Below are 20,007 nucleotides of genomic sequence, written 5' to 3' on the forward strand. Positions count from 1 at the left end.
TCCCAGCCTGCTCACCGGTGGGGTGGTGTGACAAGCAGAAAAGGCCTTGACAGCAGTAACTAAAACATCTCTGCGTTATCAACACTGTTTTAAGCACAGATCCAAAACTGAGCCCCAGAGTAGCTCCTGTGAATAAAATTGACTCTATCCCAGCCAAAACCAGCACAGCAGGTTTCTTGGAGGGATCTGTGATCCACCTTGTTTTTCACTGAGAACACCAGCAGGATGCACTCAGCTCCATGCCATGTTGGAGAAAGGGAGCACCCATGAGACTGAAGAAGTGGCATTTTACCCCACACCTGTGACAGGAGCCCAAGTGCTGATCCACGGGAAGGCACCACATTAGCTGGCACCCCAGCAACATGAGTGCCCAGTGTAAAGCTGCGGTTCAGGTTGAGGGCAGGATTTGCAATAAAGCAAAGGCACAGATGGAAGCAATGATTTCTTTTAAACTCTAACCTAAGTTCTCTTCCATATCTCCGGTTCCCTGCCATTAGTCTTTGCACTTGTACTTGGTACTTGTAGTTACAATTTTTTAGTACACTAGTAGCTAAAGCAATTTATTACTGAGCCAAATCAAGAACACCAGCCTCCAAGCAGGAACTAAAAGCGGCAGGTGTGTGTGCAGGGCTGACTCTATAGAGACAGAAACATTCCCACCCAATCGCAGGGAGCAAAATGGGAGGAGGTTCCTCTCAGTCTGGGGGATCCACTGCAGTCAGCCTGTGAGGTTGGAGCCTGAGGACAGATTCTCCTCCTGGTAACATGAGGGGTGACATCTTGTCCTTGCTAAACTCTACCCTCACATATCACTTAAGTGAATGACTTCTCCAAACTGCAACATCTGCCCACCTAACTCCAGCAAACATTGCATTCTGGTTTGCACTACATGAATGCACTGATTTTCTGGAATTATTTAAAATAGGGCCAGTGAAACTGTGAAAACGGAGAGTGTCTCATGTGGATGAGAGACTTTATTTCAATGCAAGTTTGAATTTGCAGAAAGTGTCCAGGATCAGTCCCTGGTGGGTATGCAGGCAACACAGGCAAGACTGTTTTCCCAGGCTGGCTGCCTGCAGTCCCACTGTATGCATGGCCTCAGGCTAGCCGGGCAGAGAGCTGGGAGGCACAGATAGCCTGGAGCTGGCGCAGCTCTACTTCCAACACACTGCTGAGCTGCTTGGACCCCTGCTCTGTCAACAAGAGCCCTGCAAAGCTGCCAAGCCTCATCCCTCCTATGAGCCGCTGCATGAAATATGGTAAATTCCAGCAGCTGGAACCTGGGATTTTATATAGAAAGGAAGGAGAGCAGAGGAAAAGTCCCAACTCAGGCTAGCAAGAGCCCCAGCAGCCAGCCCAGTGACCTCTCCTTGCCCACACCCACTCCTCAGAAATGGGGTGCTCCGGGAGCAGCTGTACCTCTTTAGCCATGAAGCGTAGCTTTGCCAGGACCTTCCTTGTCTCTTTAATCTTCTCCTTGACATTGGCTCGAGTCAGCCGCCGCCTCACACGGAGCCCCTGCTTGGCATACAGGATCTGAACAGAGAGCACAGCTGTCATGTGCCCAGCTGTGACCCAGGCACGCCACACTGGCACCCGTCACAGGGGCTCTGCAGGGAAACACCCACATGCTGATTGCATCCATCCTTCGCCATCACACCCTGACCTCCACCACAGCTCACTCCCCAGCTACCGAAAGCAAACCTCCATGAACCTGTCATGAGACATTTAGTGAAGGGTGCCAAGAACTCAAGCCTCCAGTAACTCATCAGCTCTGCCGATACCTGCCAGTAACAGAAGTCCATGAGCTTTCACATCATTTCGGGCAGAAAGATGTATAAGGAATAAACATTTCAGGACCTGGTAGTCTAAGGCTCCAGACAGTGCCTGAGGGAGGCTTTGTACAAGGAGCAACTTGGGGCCACAGAAGTATGGGAGTATGAGGATGTAGGAAACTGGAGGACAGGGCTGGGCTTTCATGTCCATTAGTTGATAGCGTACACAACTCAGGAGAGAATTTGTGATGAACCAAAATTTATAATGAAATCCAGAAGGAATTTAGGGTGCAAACCCAGTATGAACTGACAAGCCAGAAACCTCATGTCTTGGGCTGGTTCTCTCAGAGAGTCTCAGACTTAGCAGAGTACCTTCACCACAGCTCAGGTGATGATGTGTGAGGAGGCAGAGGGAAGGGAGCTGGGACCCAGACATACCTAGATTTTATTTCCTGCTGCTGTCATTGCATTTTGTTCAGTCTTTCAAAGCTTTGTAGTCTGATGGGGACTGTGACTACAGCCATGCTCTGCTGTGCTCTCACTCAGCTAACTGGCACTGTCTGCAGGATTATGAGTGCCTAGATGATGCCCTCTCCAGGGACCGGCAGATGGATGGCTGTTGCAGATCTGCTGGTTGGGTACCCAGCCTATGGGCTGAGTTTCCAGGGCCAGTGGGTCTCAGCGAGCTCCCCCAAAACTGCCTGCAGGAATAGCCTGTACCAAAAGGCCTCCAGCAACCTGCTGGGCAGCAACATACATGTGCTCAGCCACTTGTACCCCAGAGGAGAGGAAGGGTGGCATCAGGGCACAGCATCTGCATAAAGCTGGAGGCAGCCACAGCCAGTCCCTGTCTCTGTTCCCTGTTCTGGAAGCTGTATTGCTCTGAGCAAAAGTGGGAGGGGCTGCAGTAAAAGCCTATGACTGATACCATGAGTCTTAGCCCCAGGTTTCCTTCTTAGCATCAATTCTGGGTGGTCCTCTAGAAGCATCCCCCAGAGCAGGGATCACATAGGGTCCCACCACCACCACCAAGTCCCACAGCTTACGATGTTGCGCATCAGGTATTTTGTCCGACATCTGTCAAGGTTGTTTGGATGTGCCATTGTTTTTCTCTCTGCACTGAGTGAATATTGCCTGCAACGAGAAAAGCAGCACAGGCTCTACATCCTCTGCACCCAGCTGGCAGAGCACAGCTCACAGAGGAGAAGCACAAGCTCCAATTCCCTGGTACTAATTCAGATGCATCACAACCCCCCGCACCCCATCCCTGCAATACACTCTCTTATGCAAGCTTTTTGATTCAGAAGGTACACTGGGGATTGCTCAGCACCTGAGGCTCCCTCTCTACTGTCACCATCACAAGGCTGGGAACTGAATTGCGTATCGGCCCCCATGGGGCAGTGGCAGTTACTAAAACACTAGTTTCTTGTCTGCGTGATTGAAGAGAGTGAAGAAAACGTCCTAACATTTAGGAGACACCCAGGAGTCCAGGAACATTAAGACTGCAGTCTGTGACCCCTATGCTTCCCAGGGTCTCCTCTCCAAGGCTGGAACTACAGGGTCTTTTCTCCAAGTCATCCTGGTTTCCTTCCATTCATCTGCCTCAAGAGGACAAGGGAGCAGGCTACACAGCACAGGCAGAACACGATACAGCCTCTTAACCTGAAATCAAGAAACCTTAGGAAGTCAGGGACATGCTAACCTGCATCCAGCTACAAATTCCTCCAGTACCTCTCTGAGCCTCTCTTCTGCTTTAGCCTTTGGCCTTCTTACAAGCTTCTCCACGTTGTCCAGCCCCTGTTCCTGTAGGGAAAGCACAATGTTCAGGGAGCTCACACCTGGCTGTGGGGTCAGAGTGAAACATTGCAAGGATTTGTTTGCCATAAATGGCTTGTACCCTTCTGCAAAACTGGGGATCATGAGAGTGCTGAACATCAGCACTGTGCTGCCACAGACTCTCTGGAGCCTGGGGATAACCTTAACACAGGTTGTTAAAACACCTTGTGTCTCAGTCCTTGAGCAGCCACTGAAACACACCAGCAAGCTCAGCTTTCAGATTTCTAAGCCCAAAAGGGAAAGATGAGGCCCTGAGAAGAGACTGCACCCCCCTGATGACAGCCCAAGATTGAGAGTCTGCTTGCTGCAGCATCTCCCCAGTGTACACGCAGCTCAGGACTGGCAGCAGAGGAGCTTTTTAGCACAGATGTCACAGCACTCACCTCCAGGAGCTACTGCCAGGCTGCATGACAGCACAGGCAGGGGCTCTGCACTCACTGCCCTGTCCCACACCTGTAAAGGGCAGGTGGGACTGAGCCCTGCGAGAGACACAGACTGGCATAGGGGGTGACAATGTTTTTAAGGCAAATGTCACACAAAGCAATTGCACATGCTACAACGAAAGCACACCAGGAAGGACCATGCTGCAGACAGACACCCTGAACATGCTACCAGGCGCTCTGCCAGCTTGACAATCCAGTTGGAAATGCAGAGTCTCCAGGTGTGATCCTCCCAGTAGCTCCACACGTACACGCAGGGTTTCTCATGTGTCATGGGCAGGCAGCTGTATGACCTAAGGACAGCAGGCACAGGAGGTTACGGCTGCTTGTTTGCAGAGAGTACATGTCACAACGCAGCGCTCGCACACCCAGCACATGGAGCAGCATCTGGGCTCTGTCCTCCTCATAGAGAACTGGCTGTTTTGGCCCCTGCACCACAGACATGGATGCAAGCTGCTGGATCTGCTCTTTGCCATCCCAAACTAGCTCGCAGGGTTTCTAGAAGAGAAAGCAGCACATGCCCAGATGAATGAGGCTGATGTGAGCACGGGATGATGCTGAGATTTCTTGCTGCTATGGGACTGAGTAGTAGCAGGCACAGGGATCTCAATGCAAACACCAAGACATTGCCAAGCCTGTGGGACAAACCAGGAAGTATTCCCAGAACAAACATACCATCAGAAGAGCTTGTGTATGTGCCTTGCCTGCCCAACATACGGCAGCATGTGCCAGAGTACTCCTCTCCTCCCTCCTCACTGGAATCAAGCCCTTAGGACGCTGCTTGTCAACCAGAGAAGGGAGTGCTGTTACTGATGGGTCACAGCTTCCCTTGGACCTATCCTTGGTCACCTGCACACATCAAGCAGCCACCATAGGGCCTCTAAGGCTAATGGACAATGGCAGACAGCTAGGCCATGGCAAGCTGCAGGGTTGCAAAAAGAAACACCTGCACAGCACTCGCTTTGCTGAGCAGACCTCTAGTAACATCTGGAATAAACAACCTGGGAATCTGGGGCAGGACCAGGGCAGGTGGGAAAGAAGGATGAAGAAGACTCACCTGTCATATTCCATGGGCTCTGGTCTCTGGCTCTTTGTCACTGACTTGTTCAGCGCTGCTGAAGCTGGGGCCAGGACTTCAACATCCAGCTCACCATCTGAACCAGAGTCCAGCAAAGGCTGCTTTTCTTCTTTCACTTCTCCCTTTTCTACTTTTCTCCCTACTTTGGTCACAGCCTCTTCAGCTTTCCCATAGTTTCCTTGAAGTTAAGCATTAAACAGTAAACAGATAAGTGGGATCACTGTTAAGCAAGTTTGCTAGCTTGCAAAATCAGAGTGCAATCACCCTGACAAGAGAAGCACATGTGCATGCACTGCTTTTGGAACTAGCAGTTCAGTAACATCCAATCATCAAGCATCACATGGACAACCAGGAGGTCTTGAGAGGGAGATGGGCAATTGCAAGGAAGTCTTTGTGTATGCCTCCAAGTTCCACCAGCTCCACCAAGTGCTTGCTAACTGCTATCTACACTCCTATACTGGTGTCAGCAGCAGTCACTCAGGAAGACTTCTCAGCATCAAGCATCTCCACCCACCCAGCTTAGCAGGTGGGGGCTTGGACCTGCTCTCCTACCAGTTTCCCCATCACCCGCTGTCACAGCCTCAGCACCACATGGCCAACCCCATTATCCCAGCTTCCCCTCCTTTGCTTCCCTTTCTTGCTTCCAAACCCTTCTACCTCTTCTCACACCCGCTTCCCAGGAGAGCTTTAACCACTCTCCCCAAACAGGCAGTTCATACAAATACTGCAAATCTCCAATCCCACAGGAGAGCATCCAGAATTTTAAGGTAATTAGTGCACTGTGTACACTCCCTGGCCTCCTCACCCATCCTTCCCAAGTTTCTGTTTCAGAGTCATGAGTTGTGCAAGGACTGGCACCTTAGGACTGCAGTGCTGACTTGGGCTGTCAGAGGGAGATTCACACTCTTCCCATAGTTTCTGGACACAGGGCTCTGGAGAATACCCACCTATAGAGACTTCAAAGCTGACAGGCTTGGAACTGAGAGAGGAGTCCATCATAGTGGCTTCAAAGAAGGCAGCAAAGAGGAGGAATTCCTCCTTCCTCCCCAGTGCATTCTGAGAAAGGAGACAGAAATCAGCCTGAAAGCCTCCTGTGCCAAAACACTGCCACAGCAGAAGTTCAGAGCACACAAAGGCATGGCCAATGCCTCCCAAGCAATATCTGTGGGATGCTGCCGAGGTCACCACCACTGGGCTGCCGGACGTGGGACAAGTTTTCTTGGAAATCCTGGGGGGTTGGTGCAGAGCCTCCAGGCTTTGGCTGATGCTTGTATGAAGCCACTGAACAGGCCTGTAGGCTAAGGGATGGTTACTGTACCAACACAGCTGCATGTTGCCTGCCTTTCATTGGCCAAGTAGAGACCCAGAGCCAGCTAACAGCTCCATGGCTCCAGAGGAGAAAAAGTACATGCTCAAAGGCAGCTGTGCCCTGGGAATAACATCCATGTGAGAGTCATCCTTGTGCCAGCATGTGGGGACGCTCCAGCCTTACTGTGGGAGGCAGTTTGGGGGCTGTGGGTCTGGCCTCAGCCCTTTCAGAGGCTCAGAGAGCCCTGGATGGCCCAGCAATGGGCAGGCTGGGTTTGCTCCAGCACTTACACCAGCAAGTGATCCCACTGCCACTTCCCCATGAGGCCTCTGCATGCTGCCAGGCCAATGTGGGTCAGCCACACCAGCACAGCAGGACTCACCTCAGGGAGTGGATGAAGGTCTTCCACCTCCACAGTAACCTCCCCAGGCTGCTCAGCCTCCTGAGAGCCCCCAGCCTCCTCCTCTCCCTGCAGCTGGCTCAGCTCTTTGGCCTTCTCCTTGGACTTCTTACTCTTCTTCTTCAGTTTCAGTTTTCTTAGGGCACCTTTTGTCTTGTCCCCAATCTTCCTCTCTGCCACTCTGGGGCTGCTGAAGATGTCCACTGTAATGGCCATGAGGATGCGCCCGCGGTAGAAGATCCCCTCACCCATGCCCTCGTTGAGGTCCTTGTGGATGTCCCGTAGAGCCGAGTTCTGGGGGGAGCCATACAAGTTTACCCAGGCTGGACCAAATGTGGGGTTAAAGCCTGCAGCAACAGGGACAGGGTCTAATTACACCACAGAGTGCTTCTGCAGAAAGACCTTCCCCGAGAAAGACAGCCCAGGACACAGGGATGTATCCTCCAGCCACTACAGCTTCCCACTTCCAGGAGACCACCATGGCCAGGCAGAGGGTGCATGGCATGGGGATACCCAGGACACCCTGCCCTGGAGGCAGCCGTGCCAGGCCTCACCATTCCTGCCAGGGTCTGAGATCTGCTGCAGGTCAATGTAGTGTGTAGCGATGGCCACATCACCAACATTGGCATCATCTAGCACCTGAACTTTTATTTTCCTGGCCAGAGGCGGGAACATCTCAATGAAGCTGATCTGCTCATTCCACTCAGGCTCAGTGGTGTTGGTCTCCACCGACGTTTCCCCCTGGGAAGAAGGTATGAAAGCCATGCAATCCCAGCCAGCAGCCAGAACAAGAGTTGCCTCAGAGCCTCTCTGAGAACGGTATGTCCTCCTGTCCCACCTGCAGACAGTGCTGGGCAGGCTCTGGAGGTGGCAGTGTCCCTGCTCCTGCCATGTCCCAGCAATTGCTCTCTGTGGTTCATTGAGGGGGGATGTCCCAAGGCCCTGGCTGTGCCCTGCACAGCCAGGGGAAACACTGGAAGAAAGTAGGCAGCACCACCAGATCCAGGGGTGTCACAGGGTCCCCCTGGGAGCATCCCCAGGCCCACAAGACTGCCCAGGGACTGAGTATCATCTTAATGGATATGATAGGACCAGAAACCCTGGCCTTGGGTGCAAGACAAGGGCCATTAGCTCAGTTAACTCTCGCAAAGGTGTCAGGCTGAGTCCAGCTTGCCACAGAGGACTTTTCCTCCAGGATTTATTTGACCCTTGCCCTATGTTTAGGGATATGAAATCTCTGCCTGCACAGCCAGTAGCTCAGCCAGTGGCTGTGATCAGGGCTGGGGCTGTTCCTCATGCAGCTCTCTGAAGAGACAAATGTCACATAAAAGCCTTCTCATCCAGACACTGTGCATCCACATGGCTCAGGCCACTGCCAAAGACAGCAAGACATGGGCTCTCCCAGTCTGTCTCTGGTGGGATTGCTGTGTCCCATGGAGGCTCCTGGCAGCATCAGCCCGGTGCATGCTGCCACACAGACAAGGGAAGATCAGCCTGGACCCACACAGACCTGCTGGCAGACTCACCTGCTGCCCACAGAATGAGACCTGCACATATGGGTCGATAAAGACTTTTTTCTCCCCTATGATCCTGGAGAAACCACCCATGATGCCTGCGCTCATGCTGGGCAGGCCCTCGGCACGATACAGCTTAATGCAGACCCTGGCCCAGGGTCTCTCTGCAGGGACTCTCTTAGGCAGCAGCAGGTTCCTGAAAGACAAATTCATGTTCTGGCTCTCTTCTGGAGCCCAGGAAACACGAAACTGGGAAATGCCCTGACTGGCAGGAGGTTTGGATCCTGCCCCACCACAGGTCTCTTTCCCTGGGTCTTTTCCCATCAGAAGAGTGAAAAAGGGGGGCAAAAAAGGTGGTGTGAAGAGAGACATGACTATTTTCCCCAGGGCCATGCAAGAGCACACTACACTCACCTTTCAATGTCCTCATCCTGGCTGCTGGAGGAGGTGGGAAGGGAGCCCACAACATCCCCACGTGCGGTGACACAGATGTTGCACTTCACGAAGCCTTTCACACCTGCCCGGGTATCTGTGGGGTCACTAATAACAGCCCACTTCTGGAAAAACCTGTGATCTAAGAGGAAAGGAGTTCCCCGTGGAGAGCCCAGGTTACCATTTCACATCCCGACTACATCTGCACTGGAGGTGGTCCCTGCTCCTGCCCAGTCCCGGCAATTGTTCTCTGTGCTTCATCAAGGGGGGCTGTCCCAAGGCCTTGGACATCTGCAATCTATGCCCTGACCCTGTCTCTGAAGGTGCAGGAGGTGTCACCAGGCCTCAGACAGCTGGCGAGGAGAAGCAAGTGCTGGTCCTCATGTGAACTAAGTGCTTTAAAGACAGGGCCCTCACCAGACCCAGCAGAGCATGATGGAAACATCAGTTTCAGACAAATCCAGGGTCAGGGAGCAGGTATGCAGTGCAGTGGGTCATACCTGGCTGGCTGTACACTGTCATAACATCCATCTTGAATGTTCCTATGCATGTTCCCAGGAACGGTATCTTCGAGTGAAAAACCTGCAGACAGCACAAATCTCCCTGAGCACCAAGAGATGTAGGCAGCCAGGTGACACACCCAGTCATAGTTGAGGAAGACAGGACTGCTAAGAGATGACCATTCCAACACAGCTCAGGCAGAGGTTGCAAGCTCCTCATGCACACTGACCCATCTGAGTTAGCCTTGGGGCAAACCTGCCCAACCATTCCCACAAAGTCCACCAGCCCATAGCCCTCAAACTTGGGCCAAGGCAAATCCATGTGCAATCAAGTCAGCTTCTTCTGCCAGCCCCAGATAAGCCAAACCTCTACAGCAGAGCAAGGGCAAACCTGCTTTCCCACAGGGAGTCCTATGTCCATATGCTGCTGCATCAGGGCAGAGCCATGCCCCAACCAGGCTAACGTCCCTCCCAAAACCTGAGCTTTGCTCAGTGCTTGCTTAATCCACACCAGCAGAAGAGACATGCAGCCTTTCACAGGGAAAGCGCTGGAGATTGTGTGGTAAAGGAGGTGCTGTCTGGGTTTATCTATCTTCAGAAAAGTCCCATGTCTTGGGGAAGACCCTGTGCTTTGGAGAAGCCACTGCGCTTTGGGACAGGGGATTTCTGAAGACTGCTCCCTGCCTGCCTGGGCTTTTCTACAAGCACTGCTGAGCTCCCCTCACACCAGTCATTTGCCTCTACAACCTGCAGAAGGAGGCTCCAGGGTAAGGGGCAGCAAGAAATTGCCCCTAAAACAGCAAAGCAGCAAGGGAACAGGCAAGAAACTGCCTCAGAGACCTCACTTCAGCCACCGGATGCAGAGAAAACCTGACATGGAGGAGGTGGGAAGGCAGCACAGCCCAGTGCTGGCTCAGAGTGGGGCTGGGTCTCTGCCCCACTGCAGCCACACAAAGACCCTTTGGTGTCTCTGAAGGGCTGGGAAACCTGGCTGGTAATGGTACCCTTACTTTGCCCACCACTCCCAGCATCTACACACAGAAGTGCCGCTCTGTACTAGTTACCGATGAAGGATAAAGAGGAGGACATACTTACCGAGATCTCTATAAGTCTGTGGAATAAAATGTCCCTTGGCTCATGGAATTCGAACAAAAAATACTGAAAGAGAAAAGCATGACAGCTGAGTCCCAGGCTCCCAACATGGCCACACAAGCACCACTGTCTTAGAGCAGCTGCATCCCAAGCATCCCCTGCAAGGACGGCCCCAGCCACACGGGACATCAATGGGGCAAGGACAGAGCTTCTGTCCGTATCACATACTTCATTGTAGAAGGGGCAGTTCGTTGACTTCTGTGTTGCCGTGTGCCTCTTCTCCTCTCCAACCTTGACTACCACAAAGGGGTTAATGTTCACTCCCACCAGCTTCTGTGCTTCAATAATATTAATCCCAACCTGAGAAAATGTGGGAGAGAACCTTTGGATCAGCGCTCTTCTTGTTTCCAGCTCCATCTTGAGCTTGTTTCAGTAACACCAGTATGCAAATGTGCAGGGGCCTCTTGCCATAGGGGTGGACACTCGAGGCAGGCAAGAGCATGGCTGCTGAAATCTGCTATGGCCAGGACAAACCAAAATGGTATTTGAGATACGTTTCTTTCAGACAAGCAAGGAAATGAAGTGTTAGATCCATAGCATCTTTGACATGAGCAACCTCCCCAGTAGCACTGTCCCTGCAGCAGCACTATCCCCACTCAGTTCCTGATCCCAAGGGGATGCAAACCCACTGCTCCCACGTGGTGGGGTCTTTGTATCTTCTGCCAATACTTTTCTTTGAATCCTACCGAGATGGACACCATTGGAAAGACTGGAATGTGTCTTTCTCATTAGCTGCAACTGTTTACAAGTCTAAGATACAGGAGAAATGTTCTCACATTCGCTTTCAGTATAAGCAACTAGGAAGTTGTTAAGGTGAAGAATAATAGCTTCAAGAAAATGATGGTATGAAATTCCAACCCCACAAAAGCTTCCTGCCTGGTCAGTAGGACCCAGCCCTGAAAAGCAGGGAGACCCAAATGTAAGCCCATGTACACTTAGAACCAGTGAAGGATTTAAATCCATACCCAGGCTGGGAGATCTGCCCTGAAATCTACAGCGGAAAAAGATGGGACTGAACTCCATTTCCAAACTCCACACTGGTTTCAAATACACCTGATGTCAGAGCATCCGCCAGAGCCACAGCTTCTAACCACCTCCTGGCACCTCCAAGAAAGCCCCTGCAGCAGCCTGCCACATCCCATAGATGTCCCTGGGGGCTCAGGCAAGGCCCTGGGGAAGCTGGTAGACACCAGCCCTGTCTGGGTGCTCCCCAAGCTCTTCTCAGGCAGTGTTTTGCAGTGGCACATGTGGCTGTCAGGCTGATTCCTTTCTCTTGTACATCCATAACCAACTACACGGCCCAAAAAGAAATTGTGCTCTGGGCTGGCTGAAGTTAAAGCCAGCACTTACGGATGCAGTCCATTCAGGGAATCTCACATCTTGCTCAGGGAAGCCACACAAAGCAAGAAGGTGCTAGAGGTCTTGCCAGGGGATTTGGCAACTGTAGAAGCCCAGGCCTGCAAGCAAGGCAGTGAAGGACTGGCTGCAGGGCCAGAGGCAGCTGCAGGGACGCACACCCAACACTGCAGTACCTGGAAGCTCTGTGGGGTTGGGGTGGCAAAGAGGTCCCGTGTGGAGCAAAGTCTGGAGCGGCTGCACAGAAAAACAACACAGGTGATCACCTACATGAACCTGAGCAAGCCCCCACCAGGGGAAGCAATGGAAACCCTGGCAAATAATGGCCCATTGCCCCAGGAATGAGCAAATCCCCAACAGTCCCTGTTTGGGGCCACTGGATATTGAAGGTTTTTGACATTCTGCAGATGCAGAATGCCAAGACATGCAGGATTCCCCTGTGAGCTGGCACTTTCCACCCCAGGGCCCAAGCAAAGGCAAGAGAGAAGAGCATGTCATGGATACCTCTTCACAGGGCTGAAGACAATGCCCGAGACCTCCATCTCAGACACATCGTAGAAATCTTCTTCCTCCTCTTCCTCAGCAGTCTCCAGGCCTTTTGCCAGCTTCCTGCCCAGCGTGGCAGCCCTCCTGTCCAGTTCACTTATTCTCGGCCCCTCGGCTGCCCTGCAAACCCCCACCACATCCATGCCATATCAGCCCTGATGAGTGGGCTGTGCACTCCCCTCCACCAGGGAGGGTGAGTTGATACACTCAAGTAGGGCTACTTACTCCAGCTCCTCAAACCCAGGATTGCGGATTATTAGCTCCAAACTGTAAGAACAAAGAGATGCTTTGCTGAAAAAAACAAATGGGTTGCAGCTGTCCACTGATGCATTTAAGTAACAGTGCCAAAACCATGTTCCTGCTTGGCTCTTGGCAGGGACAGAAACACCCTCCTAAGCAATGTTTTTCCACTGACCACCCTGTGTGCCTGCTGCTCTGCCTCTGGCACTCCAGAGGTGACACTCCCCAGACCTTGCTGCTGCTTGTCATTCTGTCTGTCCAGACACCCACACCCCCCCTGGCTTTGGCTACCACCTGTGTGCAGGGTGCCTGGGGTCTCTACAGTCCAAAGCCATGCTCTCTGCAGCTTTGCAAATATAAAGTCATGCTCTCGTAAGCCAGGAAGGTTGCAGAAATTCTTTAAAATTTTAAAAGACTCCCAGGGTGTAGTGGGTTGTTGCAGTCATGGGCTCTTTCTGAGTACAAGGTATTTTCTTTCCAAGAGCCCTGCTCACTTATTACTGTTGTAGAGCAGACATGCATCAGCCTGGCCAAAGGTGGAGAGTAAATGAGGCTGGATTGCATCCCAAAGGCTGCCACTGGCAAAGGCAGCTGTATAAGCTTCCTGGAAATTTGCTCCTCCCAGGATTTCAATACCTGTCTTTCATCTGACAGACAAAGTCCTCTTCAACCCAGGTCCCAGCTGAGCCATCTGGAGGCTGGTAGCGCAAATCCAACTCAATGTGGATCTACAAACAGAAAATGAAACTGCCTGAGAGCTCAGCAGCCACAAAACAGCTACGGAAATGTCAAGTAAAAGGGGAAGGGGAGCATGGAAGAAAAAAAAGGAAGTGAGGTGCTGATGGAAAGAAGAGGGTCATGACCCCACAAGAAGTCTATTTATTCCAGACTCTCCTTGTCTGCCTCCATCAACAAGCTAAAGTTAACCAAACTCCCTCCCCTACAGCTTCTCAAACTCCAGGATCCACTGAATAAAAACTGCCTCAAGTTTCCAAATCTAAAATACACCATGGAGTGGCCCCTGAGAGCTGTCTTGGGGCACTTTTGACAAGAAAAGTGGCGAGAGTCCTGCAGCAGAGCAAACCAACATGCAGGGGTTTGGAGCGGTCTCTCTGTGGGAGGCACAAGACAGCTGGCAGGGCACCTCCAGGCATGACACCTTGGATTGAAACACCACAGAAGCCATAAGCATACCCAGAGACATCGACTTAGTGTTAGTGCTGAAGAAGGATGTCCAGAGAAGTATGGGGCATGCTGAGTATCGGCACAGCCAGTCTGAAAACACTTGGTCTGCAGGTGACTAGCCTGATCTCAAACCAACACAAACACACAAGAATTTCCCAGCAGAAGCCAAAATCACAGTGATGGAAGAGGTCACTTCTCAGTAAGCTGAAGGGCATGTACAAGCTGGGTTCATAGCTCAGTCCCCGGAAAACACCTGTTTCTGGGAAGAGAAATGCAGCCCAAGAAAGCAGTAGTACAGTGACCAGAAATGGTAGCAGCAAAGGTTGGGATGGATGCAGAAGTCTGAGATAAAGCTGGGTAAATAGCTGAGGCTCTGAAAAAAAAAAATCTTCAAACCATCAAGAGTAAAAAGGATGCAAATAACTCCAGTCCCAGAGAAGAACGGGACTTGGAATAGCAGGAAGGGCTTTGTTCCCACTTTGCTAAAGGAGCAGCAGTTGAAACAGCCTCTCTCCCTTGGGGATGTGTCTCTTCCCAGCTGAGCTGAAGGAGAGGGTCTCAGGCTACTCTTGGATGGGTGTCCAGTCTTGTCTGCCCTATTTCTGTCCTCCACTGCACGCTCAATAACCTGGCAAAACCAAACGCAGTTGGTTTTTGGTTGGAGCAGCTCATCAGCATGAGTGCTGCTGTCAGCACAAGGGAAGAGGCAGACAGGGCCAAAGAGTTGGGCCACAGAGCAGTTCTGACCTTACAGAGGTGTAAGTGCCCCTAGCTCAGTCTGTTCAAACCAGCAGCAGCATGGAGTGCTGCCAAAGGGTCAGTCTAGTCCCTGACCCTTTGCTGGCATGAACATTTCTGCAGTGAGCTTCATCAGGCTGAAAATCATCCCGGAAATGCTGTTTTCACCTGGACCTGCTTCCTGATCCAGCCAGCTCAGCAACATGGGGTAACTATATCTGTGCCACTTGGGCTCATGGTCTGGTGGCCACAGAGCTGCATCCCACATGCCACCGTGGGGTGAGTCAGGTTGCCTGTGGGAAGGGCAAACAGGGGCGCAAGCACATTGCAGGGCTGACTGCCTCTGCCTCTCCTCCTCCTCCTGGCCCTGCCCACAGCCCTGGCACAGAGCCCTGGTTGTCCAGCACTCACAGAACCGTGCCTGCACACCCAGTAGGCAGAAAATGGCTCATTTTTGGGTTGTGCTCATTTTCCACTGGCATGAAGGGCCCAGTGAGCCCCAGTGCCAGGGTTGGAGGAGAGCGGGACCCACAGTGCAGAGCAGAGGGGCAGGCAGGTGTCAGAACCACTCACACTGCCCCAGATCATGGTTAAGCCATCTGGTCAGCACTGGTGTTTAACCCAAATGCTCACTAGGGATCCAGAGACACCCTGTCACTTTCAGCCTCACCCTGCAGGAGCCCACACCCACACACTACGTGGTGCAGGAAGCAGATGAAATACCACCTCCTACATTGCCCAGACCTGGGGAGGTTTGTCTAAGCCTCTCTCTGCTCATTCAGGACTTCAGTAGGTTTCCAGCTCACCCCATACACTTCTGGATGCTTCTAGAACCACTTGATGGATGTGAAGTGGCAGCACCCCGCCACAGAGAGGGCACAAACACAGTAATGCTCCCAGGTTCAAAACAGCACCTTGGGTTCCCCCTCACCCCTAAATCCACCTGGGAGTCAACACAGATGCTTTCCCACAAAGCTCTCCTGCTTGCTGATGGTCAGGCCACCTGCAAAGGACTTACACCAGTGACTCTGTGGTTTCTGTCAACAAGGGCCTCCCGGAGGATCAGCCTCCCAGACGTCCTCAGGTGCTGAAGGCTGAGGACAAGGGTACCGAGAAGCCTGGAACAGAACCAGAGGTTGCAGCAATACTGTACATAGCATCAGTGCCTACATCCTGGGGGAAAAGAGTACCAGCATCTCCACTCCCCTGCTCACAGCCCCTTCAAGCTGCCGTGAACTGCTGCAGCGCTTTCCCTACAGAGTCTTGCAGTTGAAATACCCAAAACTTTCTGACCCTGCAGCAGGTCATGCCTCCACCCCAGACATGCCCAGGCAGCTGCTTGCAACCAAGCTGCCATCAGTGGTTAAATGCTTGTGCAGATCCGGTCCCACCAAGTGTGAGGGAGCTCTCCCCCTCAGTAGAGCTGGGCTTCATGGAAGCCAGCCCGTGTCTGGGCACTCAGCAGAACTGAGGTGACTCTTCCCAAACAAAACTGGGAAGCAGAGGCTCCACGCAAGGAAATACAGAAATAAGACATAAAGCCATGCCTGCAGGGATGTCTGCAGCAAGTTGGGCCAACATTTACCTACTCCAAAGGAGTGTCTCCCTGGGGAAGAGTCATCTGGCTCCCTGCAAATGGCAGTAACACACATGGTATGGCATTCAGCTGCTCCAAACTCCACCTTGTGTTACTGCTGTCTGAAGCCAGTTTGTATGTTGGCCTCCATCTCCCTGTGGCAGCTCTGCCAGCAGCTGAGATAAGCCCTGCGTGAAGCAGAGCTTCCTACTGCCTGCTGGAAACCATCATGGGAGCATTTCCCTGCCTGCCTGGGACCGAGACAGGAAGAATCATTCCTCAGTCACCTCCATTTCAGCTGCAAGCTGCTGATCTCTCATATCTCACCCCTCCCTTCTCTAAGACGTGGAGCCTGTCTAGTCTCCTACCCCCAAGGAAGAAGTCTCTCTGCTCATGCCCCTCCTCCCCAGCTTTTCCAGCTCGGTGCTGCTGCCACAGAAAGGCTGCAGACACAGAAGTCCAGAGACCACAGATCGATACAGCAGCATAACAGATTTTTCCCTTCTGTCCTTCCACACTCTCTATTTAGTTTTGATCATCCCAGTGTGCTGACCAACTGCTTTTAAATGTCCATCACCTGCCACTACTCTGCTCCCCAGCAGCGGAGGTGTGTGGATAGATGCTGTCAGTGCCAGCTCAGCCATTTACCATTGGAATTCTTTGTTCAGTGCCATCAGGCCCAGGTGATTTGTTACTGTTTTTATCTATTTGTCCTATAGAAGTTTCTATTGACCTTTTAGTCAGAGAAAAATCCTCTGATCCAGCTCCCACAAGGAAAGCAGACAGCAAACAGTGACACGAAGTTTAGCCACGTTTTCGATTCCGGATTTAAGTGTCTCACAATGTGCTGTGCACATCTGTTTCTTTCACACCCTCTCTGGCAGGCTTGTGATAGCTTTGAAAATGTTTGTATTATTAGCTGCCTCTAGAAAGTTGCTCCTGCTCATTTTCCTTCAGTTCTTACATTTCGCTTATCAGAGCCAGCACCTTTCCCTGCATCCTCATGTTTCACATGTCTTGAAAGGATGTGCCTCTGTTCCTTTGCTTGCCCCACCACCACTACTCAATCTGTCACCTCTACTCTTTGGTTTCCCCAGAGTGTTCTACAGCTGCTGAAATAGCCACTGAGTTCACAGTATTGTGTCTGTGCCACCTAGAAGCATTTTAAATTCTAGCTGACCCTTTACATTTAAATTGATGCATTCTTTTAAAGGTTAAAACATACTACCATGGGTTCGGGGCTTTTCCCCACTGATAGGCATTTGGGTGCAGCATGGTCACAGTCACCACACGGATCTACAGGGCGAGAGCAGGACCCCACTCTGCTGCAAGTCCTGCCCTTGTAGCTCTATTTTTTAGGGCCTTATTTTACCTTTGCCCCACCTGGGGATCTGATCTGGATCTTTAGATAATCTATGTTACTGCTGACAAAACTAAATCACTCCTCTTCTTTAACTCAATATATATTGCATTGGTGCCCCACCAGAAGAAACCAGCTCCACCCTTCTTCTATAACTTGTATCCTGCTCATCTTCCTTCTATCTAATTTCCAATAAATATTTTATACTCCTAGTAGAAAATTTAAAGCCCGGTACGTCTCTTCCCCCACCTCTGCTGGTCACCCCAACAACCCAAGGACCTACCTGTTACTGAACACCTTGCTGCAGTTGTAAACCTTAATGGACAGCATTTCTCCCATGACAAGCTTCCCATAGTGAGGCCAGCGAAAGAGCTACAAACAGAGCAGGAAGAAATGACAACTCATTCCCAGCCACACATTCCCGTGTTTGGTGGCTGATTGGTCTCCTCTGCAAGATGACTGAACCGATGAGCCAGACAAAAAGATCCTGCAGTGAGAAGTTACTTTCCTGCTGGCCAGGGCAGACCCTGCAGCTGGGAATGGAGGAAGGGTGGGAAGGGGCATGAGAGCCCCTCCAGCAGCACAGCAGCTAAAGAGGCCGGAGGATCCTCACCGTGGAAAGAGGAGGATGCTTGTGCCTGTTGAGGTTCCTGAGCTGGAAGGTTGTGGGGTGAGACAGGGCATGGGAAAGCACAGAGGTACTTGGGAAGAGATCACCCAGGGCTGGGAGCCATCAGGCTCAGGCACACGGCAAAGCTGTGCCTCGAAGGGGAGATTCACCTGACACCCAAAGGGCCGGCTGCCTTGCAGCTGGCGAGAGGGGAAGGTTCCTCCTGCCCCCGCGTCTTCCTCGCCCTTTCCCCGGACGGGCCGGGAGATGAGCGATGGGAGCCGCGCACCAGCCCGGTACGGCGGGGCTTTTACGGGCTTTTACAGGCTTTAGAGACGCGACGCTGAAGCCGGGCGCTAGGAGGAACGCTTCCCGCTTCTGCCCCACCAGGCATAGACCGAGATGCTGCCACGTCCTATCCCCGTCCCACGGACGACACCCGCGGAGGAGCCCCGCTGCTCTGCACGCCCTGTCGGTTTGTCCTCACCTCCCCGACGACGGCCTCGGGGCCGCAGCGGATCTTCCTCGTCTTCTGAGCGAAGCCTTGAGAAGGAGAGGGGAGGCGTGAGGCGCCGGTGGGGCAGCCCAGCGCGGCCCTGCCCCGGCCGCAGGGAAGCCAGACCCTGTCCCCCCCCCCCCCCCCGAGCCGCTCGGCGAGGCCGGGGCCCACCTCGGAAGCTGAGCTGCACCTGCCGCTCGCCGCGGCCCGGCAGGCGGGAGAGCCGCCGGACGCCGACCACGAGCGCCATGGAGCCGGCGGCGGGCGGGCGGCCCCGCTCGGCCCGGCCTGACTCAGCCGCGACCCGCCCGGCCGGTTCGGCCGCCCGCGCCCCGCCCCGGCGCCCCGCAGGCCGGCCGTGCCCAGCGAAACGGAGGCGGGGGGGGGGGGGGGGGGGGGGGCAGCCGCGGCCGCTCCGCCTCCCTCCGCCCGGGGGGGACGGCGCCTGCGGGGCGAGCGGCCTGACCCCCCCCGGGGCCACGGCCCGGCCGGGCGGGAGGGGCCGTTCGGCCATGGGGGGGTCGGGAGGCGCCTCGCAGGTGTCTGCCCCGGGCCGGGCCCCGACAGAGCCGTCCCCACACCCCGCGTCGGCACCGGCGCCCAAACCCAGGGGAGCGCAGCAGGGGGGTGCGCTCCCTGCCCGAGGCGAAGGAAGGAAGGAAGGAGGGACAATCCCCGGTGAGAGGCCGCCGCACAGCCACGCTTCAGCTCAGGGCGGGTGCCCTGGGGGCAGACAGGGGCTGCCGAAACTGGGGCTAGGGGACATGGGCCTGAGCACTGCGGGGAGGACGGGAGTCCAGCCCTGCAGCTTCTTCGGCACAAAAATCACGGCTTTTGTGGTTAAAACCCTCCAAAACAAACAGGGTGGGGAAGGGAAACCAGCCAGGACAGCTCACAGCTCTCAGATTAGGAGGGTTGGGCTCCCCTGGCATGAGGAAACTGGACTGGCACAGCCCAGCAGCTCCTGCGCACCTCCCACCGCCCAGTGCTAACACAAGGGATTAAACTGGTGCCAGAGCACTGCACAAGAACTGGTAAATGGGAGCCTTTCTGGAACACAGATTGAGGCCAGATTAAAGTGATCATATAATCATGAGCTCAGCAGAATTTGGAAATCATTTCTTCCTCCTGAGGGTCCAGCTCTCCCACTCAGCGCCCAGCACCAAACACCTGCACCCACACAAGACATACAGGGCACATTTGCAGCAGGCCAGGGTGGCTAATCCAGCTCTGCAAACACGGAGGAGTGAATCATGCCTGTGCAATGACAGGCTGCTTCAGAACAAGCCCTGCAGTTATTCCCTTTATCTCCCTCTTACACAAGTTTCCTGGAGTGCCAGGGAAGTGGCACTGGAAACAAGCCACAGTGGGGAGGATGCCACAACAAAACACGCAGCAACAGAACATGGCAGGCCAGCAGCATTTGGCACCACTTCTGTGAAATCAGATGACCAAACGCAT

The 20,007-nt window shown here is 53.2% G+C and overlaps 1 protein-coding gene across 1 annotated transcript in view; it reads right to left on the reverse strand.

Moving 5' to 3' along the window:
• Window positions 1-18,831, reverse strand: part of LOC104368264 (fer-1-like protein 4) — a 42,099-nt gene extending 23,268 nt beyond the window's left edge. Inside the window, exons 1-21 of the mRNA XM_042801072.1 lie at window positions 18,718-18,831; window positions 18,535-18,590; window positions 17,721-17,809; window positions 15,520-15,619; window positions 13,215-13,306; window positions 12,564-12,605; window positions 12,297-12,458; window positions 11,969-12,029; window positions 10,605-10,736; window positions 10,380-10,442; window positions 9,285-9,366; window positions 8,767-8,926; window positions 8,365-8,548; window positions 7,393-7,579; window positions 6,821-7,185; window positions 6,077-6,185; window positions 5,109-5,307; window positions 4,224-4,344; window positions 3,478-3,578; window positions 2,822-2,909; window positions 1,420-1,536 (exon numbers count right to left, since the gene is read on the reverse strand). Coding sequence (XP_042657006.1) covers window positions 1,420-1,536; window positions 2,822-2,909; window positions 3,478-3,578; window positions 4,224-4,344; window positions 5,109-5,307; window positions 6,077-6,185; window positions 6,821-7,185; window positions 7,393-7,579; window positions 8,365-8,548; window positions 8,767-8,926; window positions 9,285-9,366; window positions 10,380-10,442; window positions 10,605-10,736; window positions 11,969-12,029; window positions 12,297-12,458; window positions 12,564-12,605; window positions 13,215-13,306; window positions 15,520-15,619; window positions 17,721-17,809; window positions 18,535-18,590; window positions 18,718-18,796 — 2,589 coding nt within the window. The 5' untranslated portion in view covers window positions 18,797-18,831. The remainder of the gene's footprint in view (window positions 1-1,419; window positions 1,537-2,821; window positions 2,910-3,477; window positions 3,579-4,223; window positions 4,345-5,108; window positions 5,308-6,076; window positions 6,186-6,820; window positions 7,186-7,392; window positions 7,580-8,364; window positions 8,549-8,766; window positions 8,927-9,284; window positions 9,367-10,379; window positions 10,443-10,604; window positions 10,737-11,968; window positions 12,030-12,296; window positions 12,459-12,563; window positions 12,606-13,214; window positions 13,307-15,519; window positions 15,620-17,720; window positions 17,810-18,534; window positions 18,591-18,717) is intronic.
• Between the last annotated feature and the right edge of the window lie 1,176 nt (window positions 18,832-20,007).

The sequence above is a fragment of the Tyto alba genome, unplaced genomic scaffold, assembly GCF_018691265.1.
Source record: "Tyto alba isolate M040663 unplaced genomic scaffold, T.alba_DEE_v4.0 Super-Scaffold_33, whole genome shotgun sequence".
In the NCBI taxonomy this organism is placed as follows: domain Eukaryota; kingdom Metazoa; phylum Chordata; class Aves; order Strigiformes; family Tytonidae; genus Tyto; species Tyto alba.